The sequence below is a fragment of the Capronia coronata genome (assembly GCF_000585585.1).
Source record: "Capronia coronata CBS 617.96 chromosome Unknown acBCG-supercont1.11, whole genome shotgun sequence".
In the NCBI taxonomy this organism is placed as follows: Eukaryota; Fungi; Ascomycota; class Eurotiomycetes; order Chaetothyriales; family Herpotrichiellaceae; genus Capronia; species Capronia coronata.
The window spans coordinates 763,258-782,274 of record NW_006912903.1 but is presented as its reverse complement, the minus strand read 5'-3'; the positions used below and the strand labels follow the sequence as shown (position 1 = coordinate 782,274).

The 19,017-nt window shown below is 53.0% G+C and overlaps 7 protein-coding genes across 7 annotated transcripts; 4 read left to right on the top strand and 3 right to left on the bottom strand.

The window, feature by feature from the left end:
• Positions 1-288: 288 nt before the first annotated feature.
• On the top strand, positions 289-1,881 carry A1O1_09059 (T-complex protein 1 subunit beta; the record flags this gene model as incomplete). Its single annotated transcript, XM_007729916.1, has 1 exon — positions 289-1,881. The coding sequence occupies one exon, from the start codon at positions 289-291 to the stop codon at positions 1,879-1,881; it is 1,593 nt and encodes a 530-aa protein (XP_007728106.1).
• An 801-nt stretch (positions 1,882-2,682) lies between these two features.
• A1O1_09058 (IRE protein kinase) lies at positions 2,683-6,228 on the bottom strand (the record flags this gene model as incomplete). The annotated part of the gene is made up of 1 exon (XM_007729915.1): positions 2,683-6,228. One exon carries the CDS (start codon positions 6,226-6,228, stop codon positions 2,683-2,685), a length of 3,546 nt encoding a protein of 1,181 aa, XP_007728105.1.
• Positions 6,229-8,309: 2,081 nt separating this feature from the next.
• On the bottom strand, positions 8,310-10,091 carry A1O1_09057 (uncharacterized protein; the record flags this gene model as incomplete). The annotated part of the gene is made up of 3 exons (XM_007729914.1): positions 8,310-9,791; positions 9,885-10,007; positions 10,071-10,091. 3 exons carry the CDS (start codon positions 10,089-10,091, stop codon positions 8,310-8,312), a joined length of 1,626 nt encoding a protein of 541 aa, XP_007728104.1.
• A 1,084-nt stretch (positions 10,092-11,175) lies between these two features.
• Positions 11,176-11,398, top strand: A1O1_09056 (uncharacterized protein; the record flags this gene model as incomplete). Its single annotated transcript, XM_007729913.1, has 1 exon — positions 11,176-11,398. A coding segment is annotated over one exon (222 nt), but the record flags the coding sequence as incomplete, so codon positions are not given.
• A 57-nt stretch (positions 11,399-11,455) lies between these two features.
• Positions 11,456-12,567, bottom strand: A1O1_09055 (uncharacterized protein; the record flags this gene model as incomplete). Its single annotated transcript, XM_007729912.1, has 2 exons — positions 11,456-11,743; positions 11,797-12,567. The coding sequence occupies 2 exons, from the start codon at positions 12,565-12,567 to the stop codon at positions 11,456-11,458; spliced, it is 1,059 nt and encodes a 352-aa protein (XP_007728102.1).
• A 1,090-nt stretch (positions 12,568-13,657) lies between these two features.
• On the top strand, positions 13,658-14,131 carry A1O1_09054 (uncharacterized protein; the record flags this gene model as incomplete). The annotated part of the gene is made up of 1 exon (XM_007729911.1): positions 13,658-14,131. One exon carries the CDS (start codon positions 13,658-13,660, stop codon positions 14,129-14,131), a length of 474 nt encoding a protein of 157 aa, XP_007728101.1.
• An 85-nt stretch (positions 14,132-14,216) lies between these two features.
• On the top strand, positions 14,217-18,960 carry A1O1_09053 (uncharacterized protein; the record flags this gene model as incomplete). The annotated part of the gene is made up of 4 exons (XM_007729910.1): positions 14,217-14,450; positions 14,645-15,595; positions 15,718-15,858; positions 15,904-18,960. 4 exons carry the CDS (start codon positions 14,217-14,219, stop codon positions 18,958-18,960), a joined length of 4,383 nt encoding a protein of 1,460 aa, XP_007728100.1.
• Between the last annotated feature and the right edge of the window lie 57 nt (positions 18,961-19,017).

The window sequence follows — 19,017 nt, the reverse complement described above, 5'->3', positions numbered from 1 at the left end:
GAGCAGCAGTTAAATTAAAGCAGCGGAAGCCCAACCCGTTCGGAGCCAGGATGTTAACGCCGCTTTAGCCGCCAAGAGACAACTTCTCCCCACTGCAATGCGAGTGCGTCGCCTGGATTCCTCCGCAGTCGATACAATTATTACTTGTGTAATAAGGTACTACGCAGTGTCCTCTGTTAGTAGCGGTACAAGTAAATTTGGGCCTGTTAATTGACCACCTTTTCCCCAAAGCTTTACCCGATAGCAACGGACAGACGACACAGACCCGGCCAGGCTCACAACCCAAGGATGGCGTCGAACAACCCTACGCAGATTTTCGCGGACGACGTGCAAGAAGAAAAGGGCGAAAATGCACGACTGTCAGCGTTCGTGGGTGCCATTGCGGTGGGCGACCTGGTCAAATCGACGCTGGGCCCCAAGGGGATGGACAAGATCCTGCAGAGCGCCAGCACGGGCGAGATCATGGTGACGAACGACGGGGCGACGATATTGAAGAGTATAGCGCTGGACAACGCGGCGGCCAAAGTGCTGGTGAACATTTCCAAAGTGCAAGACGACGAGGTCGGAGACGGCACGACGTCCGTGACGGTTCTGGCGGCCGAACTGCTCCGAGAAGCCGAACAGCTGGTCAACAAACACATCCACCCGCAGACCATCATCGAGGGATACAGATTAGCATCGCAGGCGGCACTGCAAGCGCTGGAGAAAGCGGCGGTCGACAACAGCAAAGACGCCGGCGCGTTCCGGCAGGATCTACAGGCGATTGCGCGCACGACGCTCTCCTCCAAAGTCCTCAGTCAAGACCGAGACAAGTTCGCGCAGCTGGCGTGTGAGGCCGTGCTGCGGCTCAAGGGGTCGGTGGACCTGAACCACATTCAGATCATCAAGAAGGCCGGCGGGAAACTGAGCGACAGCTACTTGGACGAGGGGTTCATCTTGGACAAACGCATGGGCGTGAACCAGCCGAAGAGACTGGAGAATGCGAAGATCCTGGTCGCCAACACGGCCATGGACACGGACAAAGTCAAGATTTGGGCGTCGCGCATGAAGGTCGGGTCGCCCAAGGAGCTGGCGGAGCTGGAAAAGGCCGAGCGCGAGAAGATGAGACAGAAGGTTGAACGCATCAAGGCCCACGGCATCAACTGCTTCATCAACCGTCAGCTCATCTACAACTGGCCCGAACAGCTGTTCACCGAGGCCGGCATCATGAGCATTGAGCATGCCGACTTCGACGGCGTCGAGCGTCTAGCGCTCGTGACCGGCGGCGAGATCGCCTCCACATTTGACCATCCGGACCAAGTCAAGCTGGGCCACTGCGATCTGATCGAGGAGGTCATCATCGGCGAGGACACGCTGATTAAGTTCTCCGGCGTGGCCGCGGGCGAGGCGTGCACCATCGTCCTCCGCGGCGCCACCGAACAGCTGCTCGACGAGGCCGAACGCTCTCTGCACGACGCCTTGGCCGTGCTGTCCCAGACTGTCAAGGACCCGCGCGTCACCCTCGGCGGCGGCTGTGCCGAGATGGTCATGGCCAAGGCCGTCGACTCGCTGGCCCAGAAGGTCGGCGGCAAGAAGCGAATTGCCATTGACTCTTTCGCCACTGCTCTTCGACAGCTCCCCACCATCCTGGCCGACAATGCCGGCTTGGACTCGTCCGCGTTGGTGTCTGAACTGCGCAGCGAGGTCTACCGCGGCATGTCAACCAGTGGCCTGGACTTGCTCACCCCCGGCGGCGGCATCGCTGATATGCGTGAGCTCGGCGTCGTCGAGAGCTACAAGCTGAAGAAAGCCGTCGTCAGTTCCGCCAGCGAGGCTGCTGAGCTCTTGTTGAGAGTCGACAACATCATTCGTGCTGCCCCGCGGAGAAGGGAGCGCATGTAAAGCTGTATCAACCTGTTCCTCAGCTGTTCGGGGCAACCAAAGCACCGTCATCGACATCTGTGCCAACTGAGACGAAATGCATCCCACACCGCAGGGCGGCCGGGTATCACATCGAACAAACACCTCATAAGCCAGCTTCCATTTCATTTCGACCCTTTCATTGTGCACCGTGCCTGACTATGGTGGCGCTGGAGAAATCAGGGATGAGGGGTTTCGACGACGACCTCTACAAGACACTGCGCTTCAGGCGTTGCTAGAACAGAACCTCAAAGGGCTTGGGTCGATTGTGTACAGCATCTGGTCCCATCATTAGTTCTGCAAGCGAGAGCCTTGTCCAACGGACGGTCCTGCCGCTTGTCTTCGAGGTCCTTGCGCGAGCGTCTGGCTGTTCCTGGTCGAACATTAGATCAGCCATTCAGGTATCTATCTGGTGGTTGTACTGGCAAGGCACGCAACGACGGGAAAGGGAGACGGGTGAAAAGCGACGCTTGTGTTGTGTGTAAAACTAGGCGAAAAGAGAAAATGGTCTCAATGCCTTCCATCTGGCACGAGAGATTTCTACCGTCATGAACGAAAACTACGGCCATGGTCAAGTCATGGTATGGGCCCTGAAGACCAAACAGCACAGTATTCCATACTCTAGCTGATGAAAATGAATCAAATCAATGCTGCCAAAATCGTATAGTGATTGTATAATCCAGACAGACGAAGAAGGCAATATCTAGATATAGCACTGCTCGTAGGCTGATTGAGATACTGGCCCCTGCCTAGGTGTGCTACCAAACCTAGGGATTTGGTTGATCACTCATAATACCTCTCCATCCGAAACCGTCCAACGAGATCCCTCTCCAATATGAGACAATGACAGTTAATGAGCAGGCTAGGAAACCTCTTCGCCCAGAACTCATAGTATCCCTTAGGACTTCCGCCGAGCATTTGTTCCTTGACATCGTCAGGAAGATCGTGGAAATGATTCTTCTTGTTCCGGATGACACGCAGGAGATCAATCATTTTGGAACCGCTATATTTGCGCTGTTTGCCCATCTCATTGACGAAGCTCTTAGGCAAGGCTCGAAGAAAGTCCCTCGACGGGCCAATGACGTTGGGCGCGAGCGATTCGAGGGCGGCGAGTTCTGCCAGCGCCTCCTTTTCGGCTGGCGTGCGGATGGCGTTCTCGTCGAAGATATTCTTGATCGAGTTCTTCTCCCGCTCATAGCAATCCGACACATCGCAGAGGAATTCCAACTTGTCCGCCACATCCCAGAAGTAAGGGTGACGCAGGACCTCCGTCGTGTCGGGACGCTCCTTGGGGTCATGTTTGAGCATCTGCATGATAAGGTCGTCAGCGTCATATTGGTAGTCGTGAAGGCGCAGATCCTCGGTGCTGAATTTGTTTTCTTTGATGTTCAAGTCTCTGCCCAGACTGGAACCGCCGACATCGAAGGGATGGCGACCCTGGGTCATGACATAGTAAAAGACACAGCCCAAGGAGAAGATGTCGATGGCTTTGGTGGCGCGACGACCGGAAGGACGGTCGATCACTGTTCCGTTACTGGAATGGGTAGTGGACTTCGATGTTGACGAGGTGGTGTTTGAGGCAGTAATGGTTGATCTGGAATGTACCAGGAGTTCTGGCGCCCTCCAGCCTGTCGTCCCTGCAGCGGTGTGATTTGCCGTGGGGGCAAAGGTTGATTCAGGCCCTTCCTCTAAAGGCTTGCACAGTCCAAAATCGGAGATGACAAATTGCAGCTTCGGCAAACCGGTAGGAGGTCGGTTACTTTTTACGGCCTTCACAAGGACGTTCTGCGGTTTGATATCCCGGTGAACGAGTTTCAGTGAGTGAAGATGCTGAACACCATCGGTAATCTGACGTAGAGCGTCCTTGACATCAAACCCTTCAGGAAACTTGACCAGGTTAGGGAATTGCAGAGGCCGCTCAATGAACTGGTCGAGAGAGGTGGTGAAGAGCTCCAGCGCGATGTAGGTGAAGTGCTGCGACTCCTCTTTACCAAAGTATCGAATGACGTGAGGATTCTCATCGCTTGACAGGAGATGCTTGATTTCTTTCGCTGCCAAACTGTTCGAGGTTCGAATCAGACGCTTGACGGCCACTTCCCTGCCGTCAAGCGTGCCAGGGAAGACAGCCGTTCCATTGCTCCCCCGGCCCAGACACCTATCCTCTCTCGTGTCAATCCTGAGTCGACCGACTTGCAACATGCCATCTTTGGTGGGGACTTCTACCACCAGCTCTTCTTTTTCATCCATAGCCTGAGGATCCATGGTCTTTTTTCCCTTTTTGTTTTTCCGGCCACCACGCTTCCCGCGCTTGGCGTGTCTGAAACGAGGCTGTGCTCCGGCTTCGGTATTTTCACCCAAGTTGGACTCTTGCTTGCCCTTGTCGTCCTCCGAATCGCCTTCCGAGCTCTCATCGTTGCCATTGTTTAGTTTGACGTTCTTGACAGGACTAGATGTCGAAACTGCAACGCTTTCAGCACGACTTCTGCTGGGCGTGGCAATGGCGTTTTCTAATGCTTGTGAGACGATTTGCGGCTCATCTTTCGCTTGCTCAACATCGGCAACCGGTATTTCACGGTCACCGGTCGTCTGCGTAGGAGCAGCTGGGACAGACGCAGGAGGCTCGGCCTTCTCAACAGCGACTTCGAAGCCAGCCTTGCGAAGATGTTGTTGCATCTTTAACATCCAGGGGAGCTTCATTTGTATTCCCACCACGAAGAGAAATATTACACTGATGACGATCAGGTTGAACACCGACATTAGCGGATGGTTCAACACTGGCGACAACGATGGCGCGATTTTGGATCCAATGGTTGCGATGTCCCTCGCTGCCTCCTCGGCCAAGTCGGTTGCCGGAGGAGGCCCAGAGATAGTCAATCGTAATGGTGCATTGTCTGGTTCGGTGGATAGAACGTGCACCCCAACAATCTCTTCCATGTCGCTCTTGAAATTCAGTGGATGATTGTCATAATTCCAATGTGAGCTTGCAGGTGCCGCACCACTCGTGACACCTGGGTACGACAACTCCGACAGCGCGTACCAAACCCCTGATTCGGTTTTGTTCACAAACACCCTTTCAGCTCTTTGCGTTTCATCTCGCCAGATCTGGGGGGTTGACATGAGGGGAGAATCGGTCGGTCGGGCCAGCAAGACAAGTTTGGGAGATGCGTCTCTATTGTCCAGAGGACGGACAACATCGAAAACGCGCGCAACAGGGGTGTCCAACATGTGAGTGAATCGATGAACCTTGGCTGCGTCCGCGTTGTTGTCAATTCCGATGATTCGGCCGTTGTAGTAGCTCTGGATATGGAAATTGTCGAGGGGTGCGATATACTGGCTTTGCAGGTCGCTGTCTCCCTTATTTGGAACCCACTCGGCAAATTTTATGGTGCACAATGGCTGGTTTGTGATCTTGTGTGATATCTGGACGGTATATTCGACGCGTCCGAGGTTCAATGTCCCCAAGGATTCGCAGGCTGGGCCATCGAGCTCAAACCCACTGAGGCGTCGGCAGCTGCGGTCTTCATCGTCGGTGGAAAAGCCTCTGTGTTTGTCGAACTGTTGTAAAATGTTTCCTGTCGCAGCGTCCACCACGTATGCGGTTGTCTCTTGAGAAGCAATTGTCACCAGGGGGGGATCATCCACGAACTGCGGAGTCTCGGCTGCAAGGGACTTGACAGTGACGCCCAGTCGTTGTAGACCGATTCGTGGATCTCGATGCTGGATGTACAAATTGCCATCCTTGCTCGGTTCCACGATGAAGATGAAGTCGTCTTCGTAGTGGGAAGCGTCCTGGTCACTTCGGTTCACGGCGTGGTGGATGGTCTCGATCATAGGACTATTCGGTATTCCCAGTGACCACCTCTCGTTGCCAGTCTTCCTGTCACAGGCATGTATGGTGCCATCAATGGTGGCTAATATGATGATATTCTCCACCTCCCAATCTTGCAGCAGCCGCGCTGAAGGAAGCGCTGAGAGTCGCGAGGACTCGGCCGTCTGAACAAGAGGTGCTCTAACAGCACTACTGCTATCGTGTGCTGGAGCCAAGGCACGGAGTTTATGGTTTTCGGGGTTTTCATCGGTACTTCTGAACTTGACCGTGGCGATGTCGTTTTTGAGGAGAGGTATCTCTGCTGGGCTGCGGCCAGCCTGAGGACGTCGACTCGCATCGGGCCGGATGCTCTGGGTGGAGGCCACCAGTCTCTGAACGGACTCGTGGTGAGGAACAGATTGAGGATGAACCGCAGCAATGAGCAGCAGGAGGAAAGCCCAGGTCAGCACTGTTTTGGATCCTCCACGTCGGCCTGGGGGCCGAAGCGGAGGTTTGGCCATGGTGCACCAAGAGCGACTCCAGTGCTGTTGAGGCTGAACGGAGCAGCTATCTGATTCTTAGATACATTGCTCTGATCGAAGATGGAAATAGCAAATATCTGGGAGGAGGTGAAGGTGGTTGTGGGAAGGGAACAATCGGTAGAAAGTGTGGGAGAGGTCAGCTTACGAAGGGTGAAGGGTGAAGGGTGAAGCTGAGGTGAATCAAGGGAGCGAAGGACTACGGCGCGCGACGACTAGCATACCTGTGACTATTCCGAAGGCGTCTGGGCGGGTTAGGCGGGTTAGGCGGGCTGGGCTGGCTGGACTGGCTTTCGTGTCAGTGCCTGGAGTGGTACGCTATCGCCAGTGGCACCGGAGCGTCAAGGGCTGGAAGGCTCGTCCAGGCAAGGGAGCGTGGAGCGTACAGGGATAAGACAGGGGACAAGGGCGAAGTGCAGGCGGTCGAGTTTAGTGGCTTGGTGCAAAATTACCACTGCAGGTACTGTACCTTTAAGCACCAAGGTACGGATTGCACTTTAGCCCACAACTAAAATACATTGCAGGTAGAATAACGGTTATATTCTGGTCTGACTGCGAAGATATAGGTCAGGGGACCACCATCGTTACCACCGTGTGCCTCATATGGCCCAGAAACAAGTCTTGTCAGACAGCAATCCTTTCACCCCCGGTGGCTTCCAGCTTGTCAGGCTAAACTGGAATCGCAAGCTTGCAGTTTCGTTGATCTGTTTCGAGCTGGAATCTTCCTCTCTTTACGTGCTACATCCATGACGAATCCTCCTGAACATTGCATCCTGACTGCTGTCACTGCGCTGTCAGCTCGACATAAACGTCTTCCAACGAGGGTCCCCTCGCGAAAATCGCCCCGGATGCGATGGGACACGCTGCACAGAATCGTCCAATGCAAGGACTTCGATCTATAGCATAGACGCGGTCGACCTGTTGACAGGTTGACAGAGGTACTATCCAGTACTGCTGGAGCACTTACGCAAACCCCTCGGCTATTAGTCCGCCCGATATCCTTCGTCACTCCCTTTTCGGGCTACCTTCGCCGTATTTAGGGAAAGGCGATGTCTTGAATGGTATGTAGGTAGTAAGGATAGGGGACAGAAGACAAGGGTGCACGGTCAGGCTGAAGGACTTATTTGGTGCGGACACTGAGCCTTAGTAGGAGCTTCGGATCTGCCACGGCCCGCCGGGAGCCAGGCTCCTTCGATTTTGTGTCTGGTACCTTTGTTCTGATGAAACTCGGTAGTATAGGACGCCAGGGGGCAAGTACCTAATAGTAGGCTGATGCCTACCTTGTGTACCTCATACAGGGTGAAGATATCTTATGGCTTGCTCCTGGTCGGTGCACATTGGAGGTATTTGATCTAGCTTGACAAAATGCAGAGGGAGTACAAGAGATGCAGCCTTCAGCGGCACATAGAGGCCGACCTGTGATATAACCGTGATAGAAACACTGTTGAGGTGGATGGCTGCCTGGTCAGCACAAAAGCAAGATCTGCTCGTATTGAAGCGTCTTACTGCCCCGGTGCCTCGATCCATCGGACGGACGTAGTAAAAAGGTGAACTCAAGCTGTCGTGGGTATCATTCCTCTCCTTTATAAAGGGGCAGTATCTATACGAGATCCACGGTCTCAGCCTTCGCACCAGCATCCTACGAGTGCTCCCTGACATTACGCCCCAGAAGCCTGTACAAAAGAACTCCAGTGGCCGCAGTAGTTGAGTCGCTCCTGATCCTCCTCCCATACCAGCTCGTTCTGCAAGATCACAATCCAACTCCAAGCCAATCCTCACATAAATGTACATTCATTAGGTTCTGTCATCTCGAGTAATCTCGCTTGCCAGGATCAAACACAATGTTCAGCAAACAGATGTCGCCGGGCCAAAAACCACAGTACAAGGATACCACCATTGAAATCAACGCCAACGAAAGCGACTGCTCAGCATTGTTGTTAGGGAAGGCAGACAGATGTGTAGAGAGATAGAGAGAGGGGGGCGGGTCTTGTCGACTTGGGATGCTTGAGCGTGGTGCATGTTTGACACCAGTGCAGAAGCAGGAGGGAACGGATTGAATGAGGTCAAAAGATGACAACATATTCGCCTCGCTCGTTCCTCCTCACCCTCAGACTCCTCCACAGTTCCTCTTCCTCTTCTGCTTTGTGTGTCGAACTCCTGACGTCGTTCTGCTTGTGCCAACGCTTCAGCATCTTGTGAATGGAGTAACCCTTGTCAGACTCCAGCCCCGGCGCATTGGCGAGGAAACTGCGACACGCGCGCTTCGCCTTCTCCTCGGCGCCGAAAACGACCATGGTCCCATTAGGACCTTTGCGTCTTCCACCACCGTTGCTATGGCGGTGAGCAGGATCGGAGTCGGACTCGGACCCGGACTCTCCTTGCTGGTGGTACTCGATCGCCTTGACCTTTCGCGTCGTGCCTTCACCTTGAGAAGGGGAGCCGTCGCTATACGTACGGCGACGCGACCGGTGCTCATGGCGGACGTTGGATGACGCTGTACCGTTATGACGGTGGACTTTGTGTTTCTTCCTCTCACGTTTCTCGCCCTCACGAACGCCAACAACACTCTGGCCGTGCTCGGAAGAGCTCGCTCTCCTCCGTGTCCGACTTTGCTGACTGTCGGTCTGGGATCCGGGAAGCAAAGCTCCTCCTACCATAGACAGCGCCTTGACCGCGTGGCCTTTGATAGAGATGCCCAGACCGTTGGGATCGTCTTTGGTATGACGAGTACGCTTCAGAGGCGACGTGGGATCTTCGGGTTTGTGACTCCGGCGAGAGGATCGGTCTTTTCCATTGAGTTGGCGTCTATCCTCGGTATCTGGAGATTGTCGGAAAGGGAACTCCTCGTCTTGCGACATCATGCGGCTGATGCCGCCCGTAAGTCCAGAGTGGACGATCCCCGGGGTGTCCGCCTTGACGGTGTCGACCAGCAGGTTATCTCCCTCGTGTGCATGATCATCCGTTGGTCGTTTCCGTTTCTTCTCACTTCCGCTGTTGGTTCGGCTATGCACCTGCGGCCTCGCCGTCTTGTCGAGCCTCGATTTTGTTTCTTTCGCAGCCGGGGTCATGAACTCCAGCGATAATGAACTATTGTTCATGTCTAACGCGCCTCGAGGCTTCACGGGCTCCGCACCCCAAGTATAACCATTCTGTTCATATTCTTTACTGTTGGCTTTCTCTTCTGCATTTCGATAGCCATGCTGGCTTGATGGCCTGCTGCCAGTGAAGATGGATGGTGCAGTCTGTTTCATGGCCATCTCTTCCCTTTCCTTCTTGGAAAACCTGATCTGTGGCGTCCCGGGGGCGCTCCCGTCGACCATGTAATCAAAAACACTGTCGCGATTGGAGTCGGGCACAGCAGGAGGCGGCGTAGGAGCATGGGGTGGAGCATCTGTATCTGGAACGTCCTCGACGTAGGCTTTCCGTGGAACGAGGGCCTTGGTGTCTTCCGGCTCAACGATCGAGACCGATTTTCTCTTCGCAGCCTTGGAGGGCTTCTCGCGATATAAAGCGCCCTGGTATTTCTGATCTTCTGTCATACATGACTAGGCCTCAAGTCAGCCCAAAGTTCCGCAACCGGGCGCAATTGCAGATGCAACGGCAGGTCTCCATATACCCGCGTTTGCGGATCGACATACTGTATGTGTTCTGTATTGCGTTCCTGGGAATGTGGTCATGCAGTCAATGCAGGTAAAGACGGCGCCCCGACAATGGTTGCGATGCGAGTCGAGTTTCTTCTTGGTCAAAACATCGCCGCATCCCTATAGGACGAGCAGTCAGTTCGCGGTCCACTCAAACAAAGATGTCGCGCGCATGGTGCTGACCTCGCATTGGAAAGAAACCATATTGCGTGGAGGATCGTGAGTGGTGAACGTATTAAGTGCCTCTGGTTTTGGGCGTGTCTGATATTGGCGGGCTCTGATGTTTAGACTCGGAGTGGACTAGCAGTTGGGCAGCAACAGTGTGATGGTCGCACAAGAGCCAGCTCCCGAGCGGATGATTGAGAGAGAGAATATTAAGGCGTCAAATGAATGTCAGGAGACATAGAGCGCAAGGCATGTCCGAGGGGTCAAAAAAAGGGTTGTAGAGGAGGGCGTCGACATGGGTCAGGAGTTTTAAGACGCGGGCGGGTGTCTAAAAAAGTTGACAATCATCACAAACTGCGCTCAGGCTGCCAGTGCGTGAACAGACACCAAACACTCCCCCTTGGCAGAGGCGCCTGGATCAAGCTGAGGAATCCCTAGACTCCCAAGGGTTTTTTGGTGCGGAATTTTTTGGCATAGATTCCCATAGTACGCTCGCTCCTAGTACCTAGTACGGGGTATATTTGGCCACAAACCTGAACGGGCCTTTACCCAACTGCGCCTAGCATACACCCTCCCGACGCCTATCGCACGATCAAATCGAGTCCCATGTTCAGGGGACAACGAATCAGCTTGTCGAAGCGCGGTTGCTCATGACGCGCCTGATCATCTGCGCGTTGAGTGTTGATGAGTGTGGTCAGGTCATCTGTTATCCTGCGCGCTGTCAACGAGCACCCGGGCATGTCGCTATGGCTCTTCTTGGATTGGGCCATTATGTTAAGAGGTAGCATTCGTCAGGCTTCAATTTGATCATGCAAGGCATCCAAGATTGGATTCCTGAACGTCTACAAAACAGGAATTGTAAACACCGGCAACGTCAATACACATGCTCCCGCGCCAGATTTGTCTCAACCCTTGCAACCGCTGTGCGGCCTTTCTGCGACACCCGGCTCGCAAGCTGTGAAACCTGAAACCACCTCCGCTGCTCGGACTGACTTGCGAGCATATGTTTGGATACGCCTATTTGCATTGCTGCGTTCGATCTCGTGACGTCCATCCTGCCGCTGACAACTGTCCACCGTAGCCTGTGCGTGGACCTCTTCCCATATGGTCGGCGGAAAAAGAGGCGAGGGAGTGGGCGGACAGCGAGTTACTAGTACTGTTTGTGGCATGCATCTGCCATCATATTGCTGCTTCTCAATCATACAACGCACCACAGCGACTCGAGGTTGAAGGCGCAGACACGGCAGCAGTGCTCCTACGAAATTATGGACAGCCCGAATCGGACGTGCACAAGGTTTTGGATTGCTATAGCATTGCACACCACACCTGGCATAGCAGAACGAATTATAACTTACTGGCAACGATAGCACCTGAAGTGGCCTTTCTTGACTACCTCATCACCTTCACAATTGAAGTCGCCTGCCAATAGCCCCAAAACAGATGCTCGTGCAGAAGAGGATGCTAGCCAACCACGTATATACACCAAACTGTTGAGACGCGGTCGGCTGATGGATAGCTGGAAGCGGCACAAAACTCGGATCGACGAGCAACAGAACCATTGTTCCAATGGTACTGACGGCGGCTGAAAAAGCAAAGCCCGATAAGGACCGGTCAATCAGGTACCATAGAACGGGATTAGCTAAAGCCAGCGTCAAGGCAACTTGCAGAGTTGATTGCCAGGGGAGCCGTCGCTGCGTGAAGTCGTCAATAGGGCGGTGCTGCGACGAGAGGGTGGGTGACTTACCACTGCAAAGGCGATCCCGACAAACACACCAATGCTTCTCACGGCTGAATACCATATCGGACCCAACCCACTGTCAGATGAAGGGCTAGAGGTCGGCCCTTCGGTTGCAGCAGCTATTTCAGGCCCCAATTGTGTAGCTTGAGTAGTCTGCTCCCCAGACACGACAGAAGAACCAGCTTTCTCCCACAAGGAGTCGACTAGCGGTAGAGCATTGCCCAGCAAGATGCCAAACACACCCCAAGATAGCTGGTAGTACAAGGAATCGCGTTCAACGTTCGGAACAGGCACTGGCGTTATAAGCTGCCGCTTGTGCAGATGCGTGACGACGGAGCCATAGGCAATCCCAAATGCGAACAGGAGGACTGTCTGTAGGAGTAGAGGTATTATGAAGCCGCGGAATCCTTTTCTCTTGGGTTTCAGCCGTGGCTTGTCCGCATCACGGGGCCATGCCAACGACGAAGGTTGTCGAGGCCTGTAGTCATCTATGCTCTGCCTTTGGTTTGGTGTTTGCGCTCCAGTCCCCCACGGCGTTGACAACTCTTCTCGGTTCTCATCGTACCCTGTAGGTGAATATATCCCGAGCAGTGTCGAAGAGGTGAGGTTGAGGATCGATCGGGTTCGAGCGGGTGTGGAATCGGGCTTTGGACTGGCGAGCCCATCCGGATTGACGGCTTCAGTCGCTGGGGATGGAGGATGCGACGAGTCGGTTGAAGTAGGAGTCAGTTCGAATGGTCGTCGGGGTATCGGACGAGCAATCTGAGGCATCTCCATGATGGGCAAGTATGAGTTGACGGAAAGGAGGAGGAGAATTGAAGCCACAGAAGCGCAGGAGGCAGAATGAGGCGGAGTCTGGATTCAATGTGCAAGCTGCAGCAGTGTTTCGAGATGTGCCTAGTTGCTAACTTGAAGGAAGGTGAGATTGTAGATGCATATGTCGAGGCGCAGAGGCGGCGGATTACTATGGCTAGTCGTATATGTGTACTTTAATCCATGTCAATGAATCTTCTTCGTTTGCACAATATCATCGGAGAACGGGAGACAACGCTGCGAGGTGGAGGCACCAGATGTGAGTGTGGTGAGTGGCAGTAAAAAGCTGAGGTAAGATCAGGGCAAGTCAGGTAAGTAGTCTTGGTAGCCACAGGATTGGTTCACTACTAATAAAATGCTGACACTGTGACAGATGATGGGCTGGTGACAGAGACTCTTTTCACATGCTCTTTTACTGCAAGAAAACAACATGGCAGTGAGATCGCACAAAAATACGGGGAAACGTTATTGTGGGCCGGAGCCCGGCTGTCCATGTAACCGATGGTCTGTCAATGGAGGTGTGAGAACGGTCGCATATTGCATGCTGGAAAGCTGCAGAAATACTCCTGTGATAGATGCCCTAAGGTATTGTGATAGTCGGTCAGGCTGCGCATCTTTCACAATGGTATTTTGGAGCAAAGGGCGAGCGAGGAAAAAGAGGCGATTGTGAGCAGTTCAATTCGGGGACGAGGATCACCAACTACATTAGCCACAGTTGCCGCTTTGACAGAGCTGCTAAAACAGTTAGTGCAATCATAAGCGCCACTATCTCTGCCACCGCCAAGCATCTCGTCTTTTCCCAGGGCCAGAGCAGATCGAACGAAGACCTTGATGTTCAACATCTTGATTACCTACTACCAGCGCGTGGCAACATCTGAGTCCAAATCCAAATCCATATCCAAAGAGGCTTACAGAGTCACAACATCAAGAGTACATTTGGGATCCCAGACTCGGGCAGGTGCCAAACCAGCAACAACACTAGGCGGTATACCACTACCAAGATCGGACTTTGGGTGTTTCCATCACCACCAGACTTGATAAAGAATCCGACATCATGTCTCTCACCAACTACATAGACCCCGAAAATGCTCCCAACTTTGAGGACATGGAGAAGCAGTTTGCCGTAAGAGCGGTCCAGCATATGTCGATATACTGGTCAATTCTCGAAAAGTTGCCGGGATCCAAACTTCGACTCACTAGACTGGATGACGAGATTCTCGATCATTTCAAGCGAGAATTTCCAGACTTCGACCCGGCTGAGGAGATCGATGAAGAGCAGATGAAGAGCAAAGAAGGCAAGGAAAAGTGGCGGAAATTTGCCATGGTGTACGAGAAAGGCGAGAAGAAAGTTGAGGACTACAATTTCGGCACGATGCTGAGAAAGAGTCCGAAAACTGAGTACGGAGAGAAGGAAACTATTTTTGTCATTCGAATGCAGTTCTATGCAATTGAAATTGCGAGGAATCGTGCAGGTCTCAACGACTGGATCTATGAGCACGCTCAAAAAGAGGCCGTCAACAAGTCATAAAACGGCCGGCAAGATCGTCTGACTCAACAAATAATGCTCTTGCAGCTCAAGTTAGAGCCTCGCTACAAAAAGCACGTCACAGAAAATGTTGACACTGTACTTTGCTCCAGGGGAGTATCTTTGTCTTCCGAGCGAAGGCCGACCCGATCCTCGGAACGTGATATTTGAGAATGTCAAGTACAAGTTACACCCGAAGAGTTTGGAAGTGGAGAACGGATTCAAGGATAGTTGCGACTCACGGACTGGTTTCACCATTGTCAAAGGAGATTCGGCCGCATTCCAGAAGAACAATATGAAGCAACCGTCCAATCTTAGGTTGGTAGGCGAGCCAGCCCACCGAGGTTGGGAGTCAAGATAGGGGAATGAAGCAGACCACTGAGAACAGCGGGAACTCTGTTCAAATCGACCCGGTAATTGAATATTCGAATTTTCCTTTGATGCTTTTCTGACGATCCTGGTCGCTCTTCACATGCGGCCTCGAGTACGCACGTTCTGTCTAAAGATATGAGCCAGCCGAAGCAAGATGATGGTGATAACTCGTCCAAAGCCCGACCGACCTCCCATGCAGGCCGCAGTGATTGGAGAACGGTGTTCCTGTTCACCAGAAAGCCGCATCTTCCTATACTTGCCTTCGCCGTGTTCCTCTCTGTTGCTATGGGATTGTTGCAGCCCGCGATGGCTATTGTTTTCGGTCGATACTTCCAAGCATTCTCGGATTACGCATCTGGACAAATCGATGGTCCGATCCTTATGGACAAAACTGTGGATAGCGTCTACGCTTTGCTAGGCATTGGATTCTGTAAATTTGTTCTCAAGAGTGGACTTTTCACCTCATGGCTAGTCTTCGGCGAGATGCAAGCAAAAGGTGTGCGGGAACAGCTTTTCCAAGCCCTGTTAGATCGAGACCTCGCCTGGTATGACGAGCGTACGATGGGAGTGGGGACACTGCTGGCGAGGCTGCAAACGTATGACACTTCACGCTCCCTTCCCTCAACCACTAATCAAGGCAGACAGATTCGAGACCTCCAGCTGGGAGTTTCACAGCCTCTTGGTCTCTCGGTTCTAAATCTTGTCCAGGCTGTGTCTTCTCTTGGCCTCGCCTTTCATACCAACTGGAAGTTGACTCTTGTTGTACTTTCTGTGGTTCCTGTCATCGCATTGGGTGTTGCTCTTCTCTCCGGACGAGCCCAGACTCATGTGGAGAGACACAACGAAAGATTGACACACGCAACCAAGGTGGCCATTCGCATCCTTGACAATGTCGTGACGGTAAAGCTGTTCAATACTCAGAAGCAAGAAGGGCAACAGTATGGCACAGCGGTGCAAGAAGCTGCTGCATCTTCCTTGAAGCAAGCGTTCTTCAGCGCGACCCAGGTCGCATTCGCTCGGTTTGCTGGCACCATCATGTTCGTCCAGGGCAAGTACGCAGAGGTCCTTGCTCTCCAGATTGTGTCTCATGAGTGTGTATAGGATTCTGGTACGGGGGAACCCAGATTCATTCCGGACATACCACAGCAGGAGAGGTGGTTACAACGTTCTGGGCATGCCTGATTGCGACAAAGTCATTCGAGGATATCCTTCCACAGATCGTCGTCCTTCAACGCGCGCATGCCTCTGCCGGTACGCTGCAGGCAGTTCTAAACAAAGTTGATACTGGACGATCTGCCGAGCCTAAAGTTCACGGCTTGCCGCCACGGTTCTGTGACGGGACGATTGAGATGCGAGCTGTATGTTGCCTGAATATTGTGCTGCCACAATTTTAACTCCTCCAGGTTTCTTTTGCTTATCCTGTCCGACCAGACCACCTCGTGCTTCATGACTGTTCCTTTTCATTTCCAGCTGGCCAAACAACCTTTATTGTTGGTAGGAGTGGTTCCGGGAAAAGCACCATTGGTCAGCTGCTTCTCAAGTTCTACGAGGCGCAGAGTGGAACGATATCCATTGACGGCATTGACTTGCGGGATATCGAGACAAACTGGATCAGAAACAACATTAGCTTGGTACAACAGCAGACCACTTTGTTCAGCGAGACAATCTTCAGAAACATAGCCTTAGGGCATCATGACCACCACCTCGTGGCTAACTCGCAAGTGAGCAATTGCGTGAAGATGGCAAACCTGCAGAGCACGATAGAAGCTCTTCCCGACGGAGTAAATACCAGAGTCGGTCGTGGGGGCTCGTCTCTGTCTGGCGGGCAGAAACAACGCATTGCCATTGCTCGAGTACGGCTGAGGGACACGCCGGTCTTGATCCTGGACGAAGCCACAAGTGCGCTCGATGCCACGAGCAGGATTGCGGTTATGGGGGAGATCCGGCGTTGGCGGCGAAATCAAACAACCATCATAATCACCCACGATCTGAGTCAGATCCAAGAGCAAGATATGGTGTATGTTATCGAGAACGGGCGGGTTATTCGCAATGGCCGTCGGAACGAAATCGAGAACGTCGACCAAGGACCCGAGGCTGGAGCCGACCAATTTCAGCAGAATACCGATGTTGGCCGCATATCTGCTGGAACTGATCTGCCGCTCAAACATCGCCGGAATGCATTTAAACCAGATGGAGCCGACAGCTCCTCGACCGTACGCTTTCCCAGAAGGGACTCAATTGACGATGCCATGGAAATCGTAACAGAAGACGAAACATCCTCATCTCGACGGTTCACCATCTCTTCAGGTCCGTTAACACGAAGGTTAATGAAAGGGCTCTCGGCCACCACAGGAGCTGCACTGAAAGATCTCAAGCGGCAGTCTCTGGCACGGGCCAAAGCCATGTATGTGTTCGGGGGAGACCAGCTTCGTGTTGAACCCCTCGACAGCGATGCGCCCCCGGTGCCAGCCAACAGACACATCAATGCGCATGCAGCCGCATTTCTCTCGGTCCCTCGCACACCGGCATACCAGAGCAAGCCGCTGCCTGTGCCTCCGTTGATATTGGAACTCTCCAGCAGAGATGAAAGCTTCAAGGACGCCACTACCAGGAGATTGGCAGCAGTAGCTGAACAAGAGCAGAAACGTTATTCCATCTCGATGATTCTGGCAACTGTCTGGCCAGTCCTGAACCAGTCCGACAGAGTCAGGCTTGTTTGTGGAGTCATTGCAACGCTTTGTCATGCTGGAGCGCCAGCAACATTCTCGTACGCACTCGTCCAAGTCTTTGGCACCTATTCTCTGCCGACGGGATATCAGGAAAAGGCGCTCATGTATTCCATGGTGGTGCTTGGGGTAGCTGTTGCTGATGGAATTGCATCATTCCTCATGCATTATCTCTTGGGCTGTGTAAGCCAAAGATGGGTTGACGACCTCAGAATGGCCGCAATGGAACTCGTCCTACGGCAGCCGAAAGCTTGGTTCGGTGAGGAGCAGAACAGCACAGCTATCCTTGTCTCTTGTTTGGACCGCAGTGCGGAAGAGATGATAGATCTTGTTGGACGTTTCGCTGCCCAATTGGTGGTCGTCGCCGTGATGATGATGGCGGCAGTCCTGTGGTCCTTCATCACATGCTGGAAGATGACGCTGGTCAGCCTCGCAGTGACCCCTCTTCTCTACTTCATCACTCGGTCTTTCGAGTCAATCTCTTCACGCTGGGAAGCCCGAACGAACGATGCCTGGGAGCGGATTGGCGATATCTACGCAGAGACTTTTGCAGATATCAAGACCGTTCGAGCCCTCACTCTGGAATCATACTTTCACAAAAAGTACCATCATGCGACCACAGAGGCCTTCTCAGTTGGAAAGCGACGGGCGGTAGTCAGTGGGCTTTTCTTTGGGCTCTCCGACTCGGCCATCATCTTTTTCACACCATTGATCTTCTGGTATGGAGCACGTCTCGCTAAAAATCAAGAATGGCCGGCCAAATCCATCTTGACTGTCTTTTCTCTCCTTCTGTTCTGTACTGCCAATGCGTCAGCCGTGGTGACATATATCCCCGAAATCAGCTCTGCACATGATACTGCCAAACGACTACTACGTCTCGTGCGAACGCCAGTCGTCTCCCATGAAGATGTGGTTGGGGTCAAACTGAATCAGGACGACCCAACCGTTCTGTTTGGACCAATTCATTTCATCAATTTGACATTCTCTTACTCGACGACTGAACCTGACTATACCTCCCGGGAAATACACGGCCATTGTGGGTGTTTCAGGGTCAGGCAAATCAACAATCGCTTCCCTCATCCTTGGCCTCTATCCTCCAAACACAGACGATATGGTTTCCTCTCGCCCGCAGATCCCTCAGGTGGTCCGCCGTCCTTGACACTGGCTGGCCGAGATATCCGCAGTCTGGATCCTACCACACTACGATCTCTTATCTCGATGGTACCCCAGTCTCCTGTGCTTCTACCAACGACGGTTCGTGAGAACATCATATATGGTTTACCACCCGACTCACTCTTTATATCGGCTTCTCGGATCGAGTCTGCTGCACAATCGGCTGGAATTCATCAATTCATTCAATCGCTGCCTCAAGGCTATGCTACCATCATCGGAGACGGAGGCCTGGGAGTGTCTGGTGGACAGGCACAACGCATCGTGATAGCGCGTGCTTTAGTCCGAAATCCCAGGATTCTTATCCTTGACGAAGCGACGAGTGCTCTCGATGGCGAGAGTGCGGAGATCATCCGATCAAGCATCAAGACGTTGGTCACCCGAACGCAACAGAAGATGACAGTCGTTGTCGTGACCCATGCGAAGGAGATGATGGCATTTGTCGATCATGTGGTGGTGCTGGACCAAGGCAGCGTTGTCGAGCAAGGGCCGTTCAAGGACCTCTTGAGCCGAAGGGCAGCTCTATGGCGGATGCTGACCGCTGAGAGGCCAGACAATGAGTGAGGCTCTGGATGAGACATCGTTCATCCTGCCTGGTAACTCTTCCCGACCGAGACACTA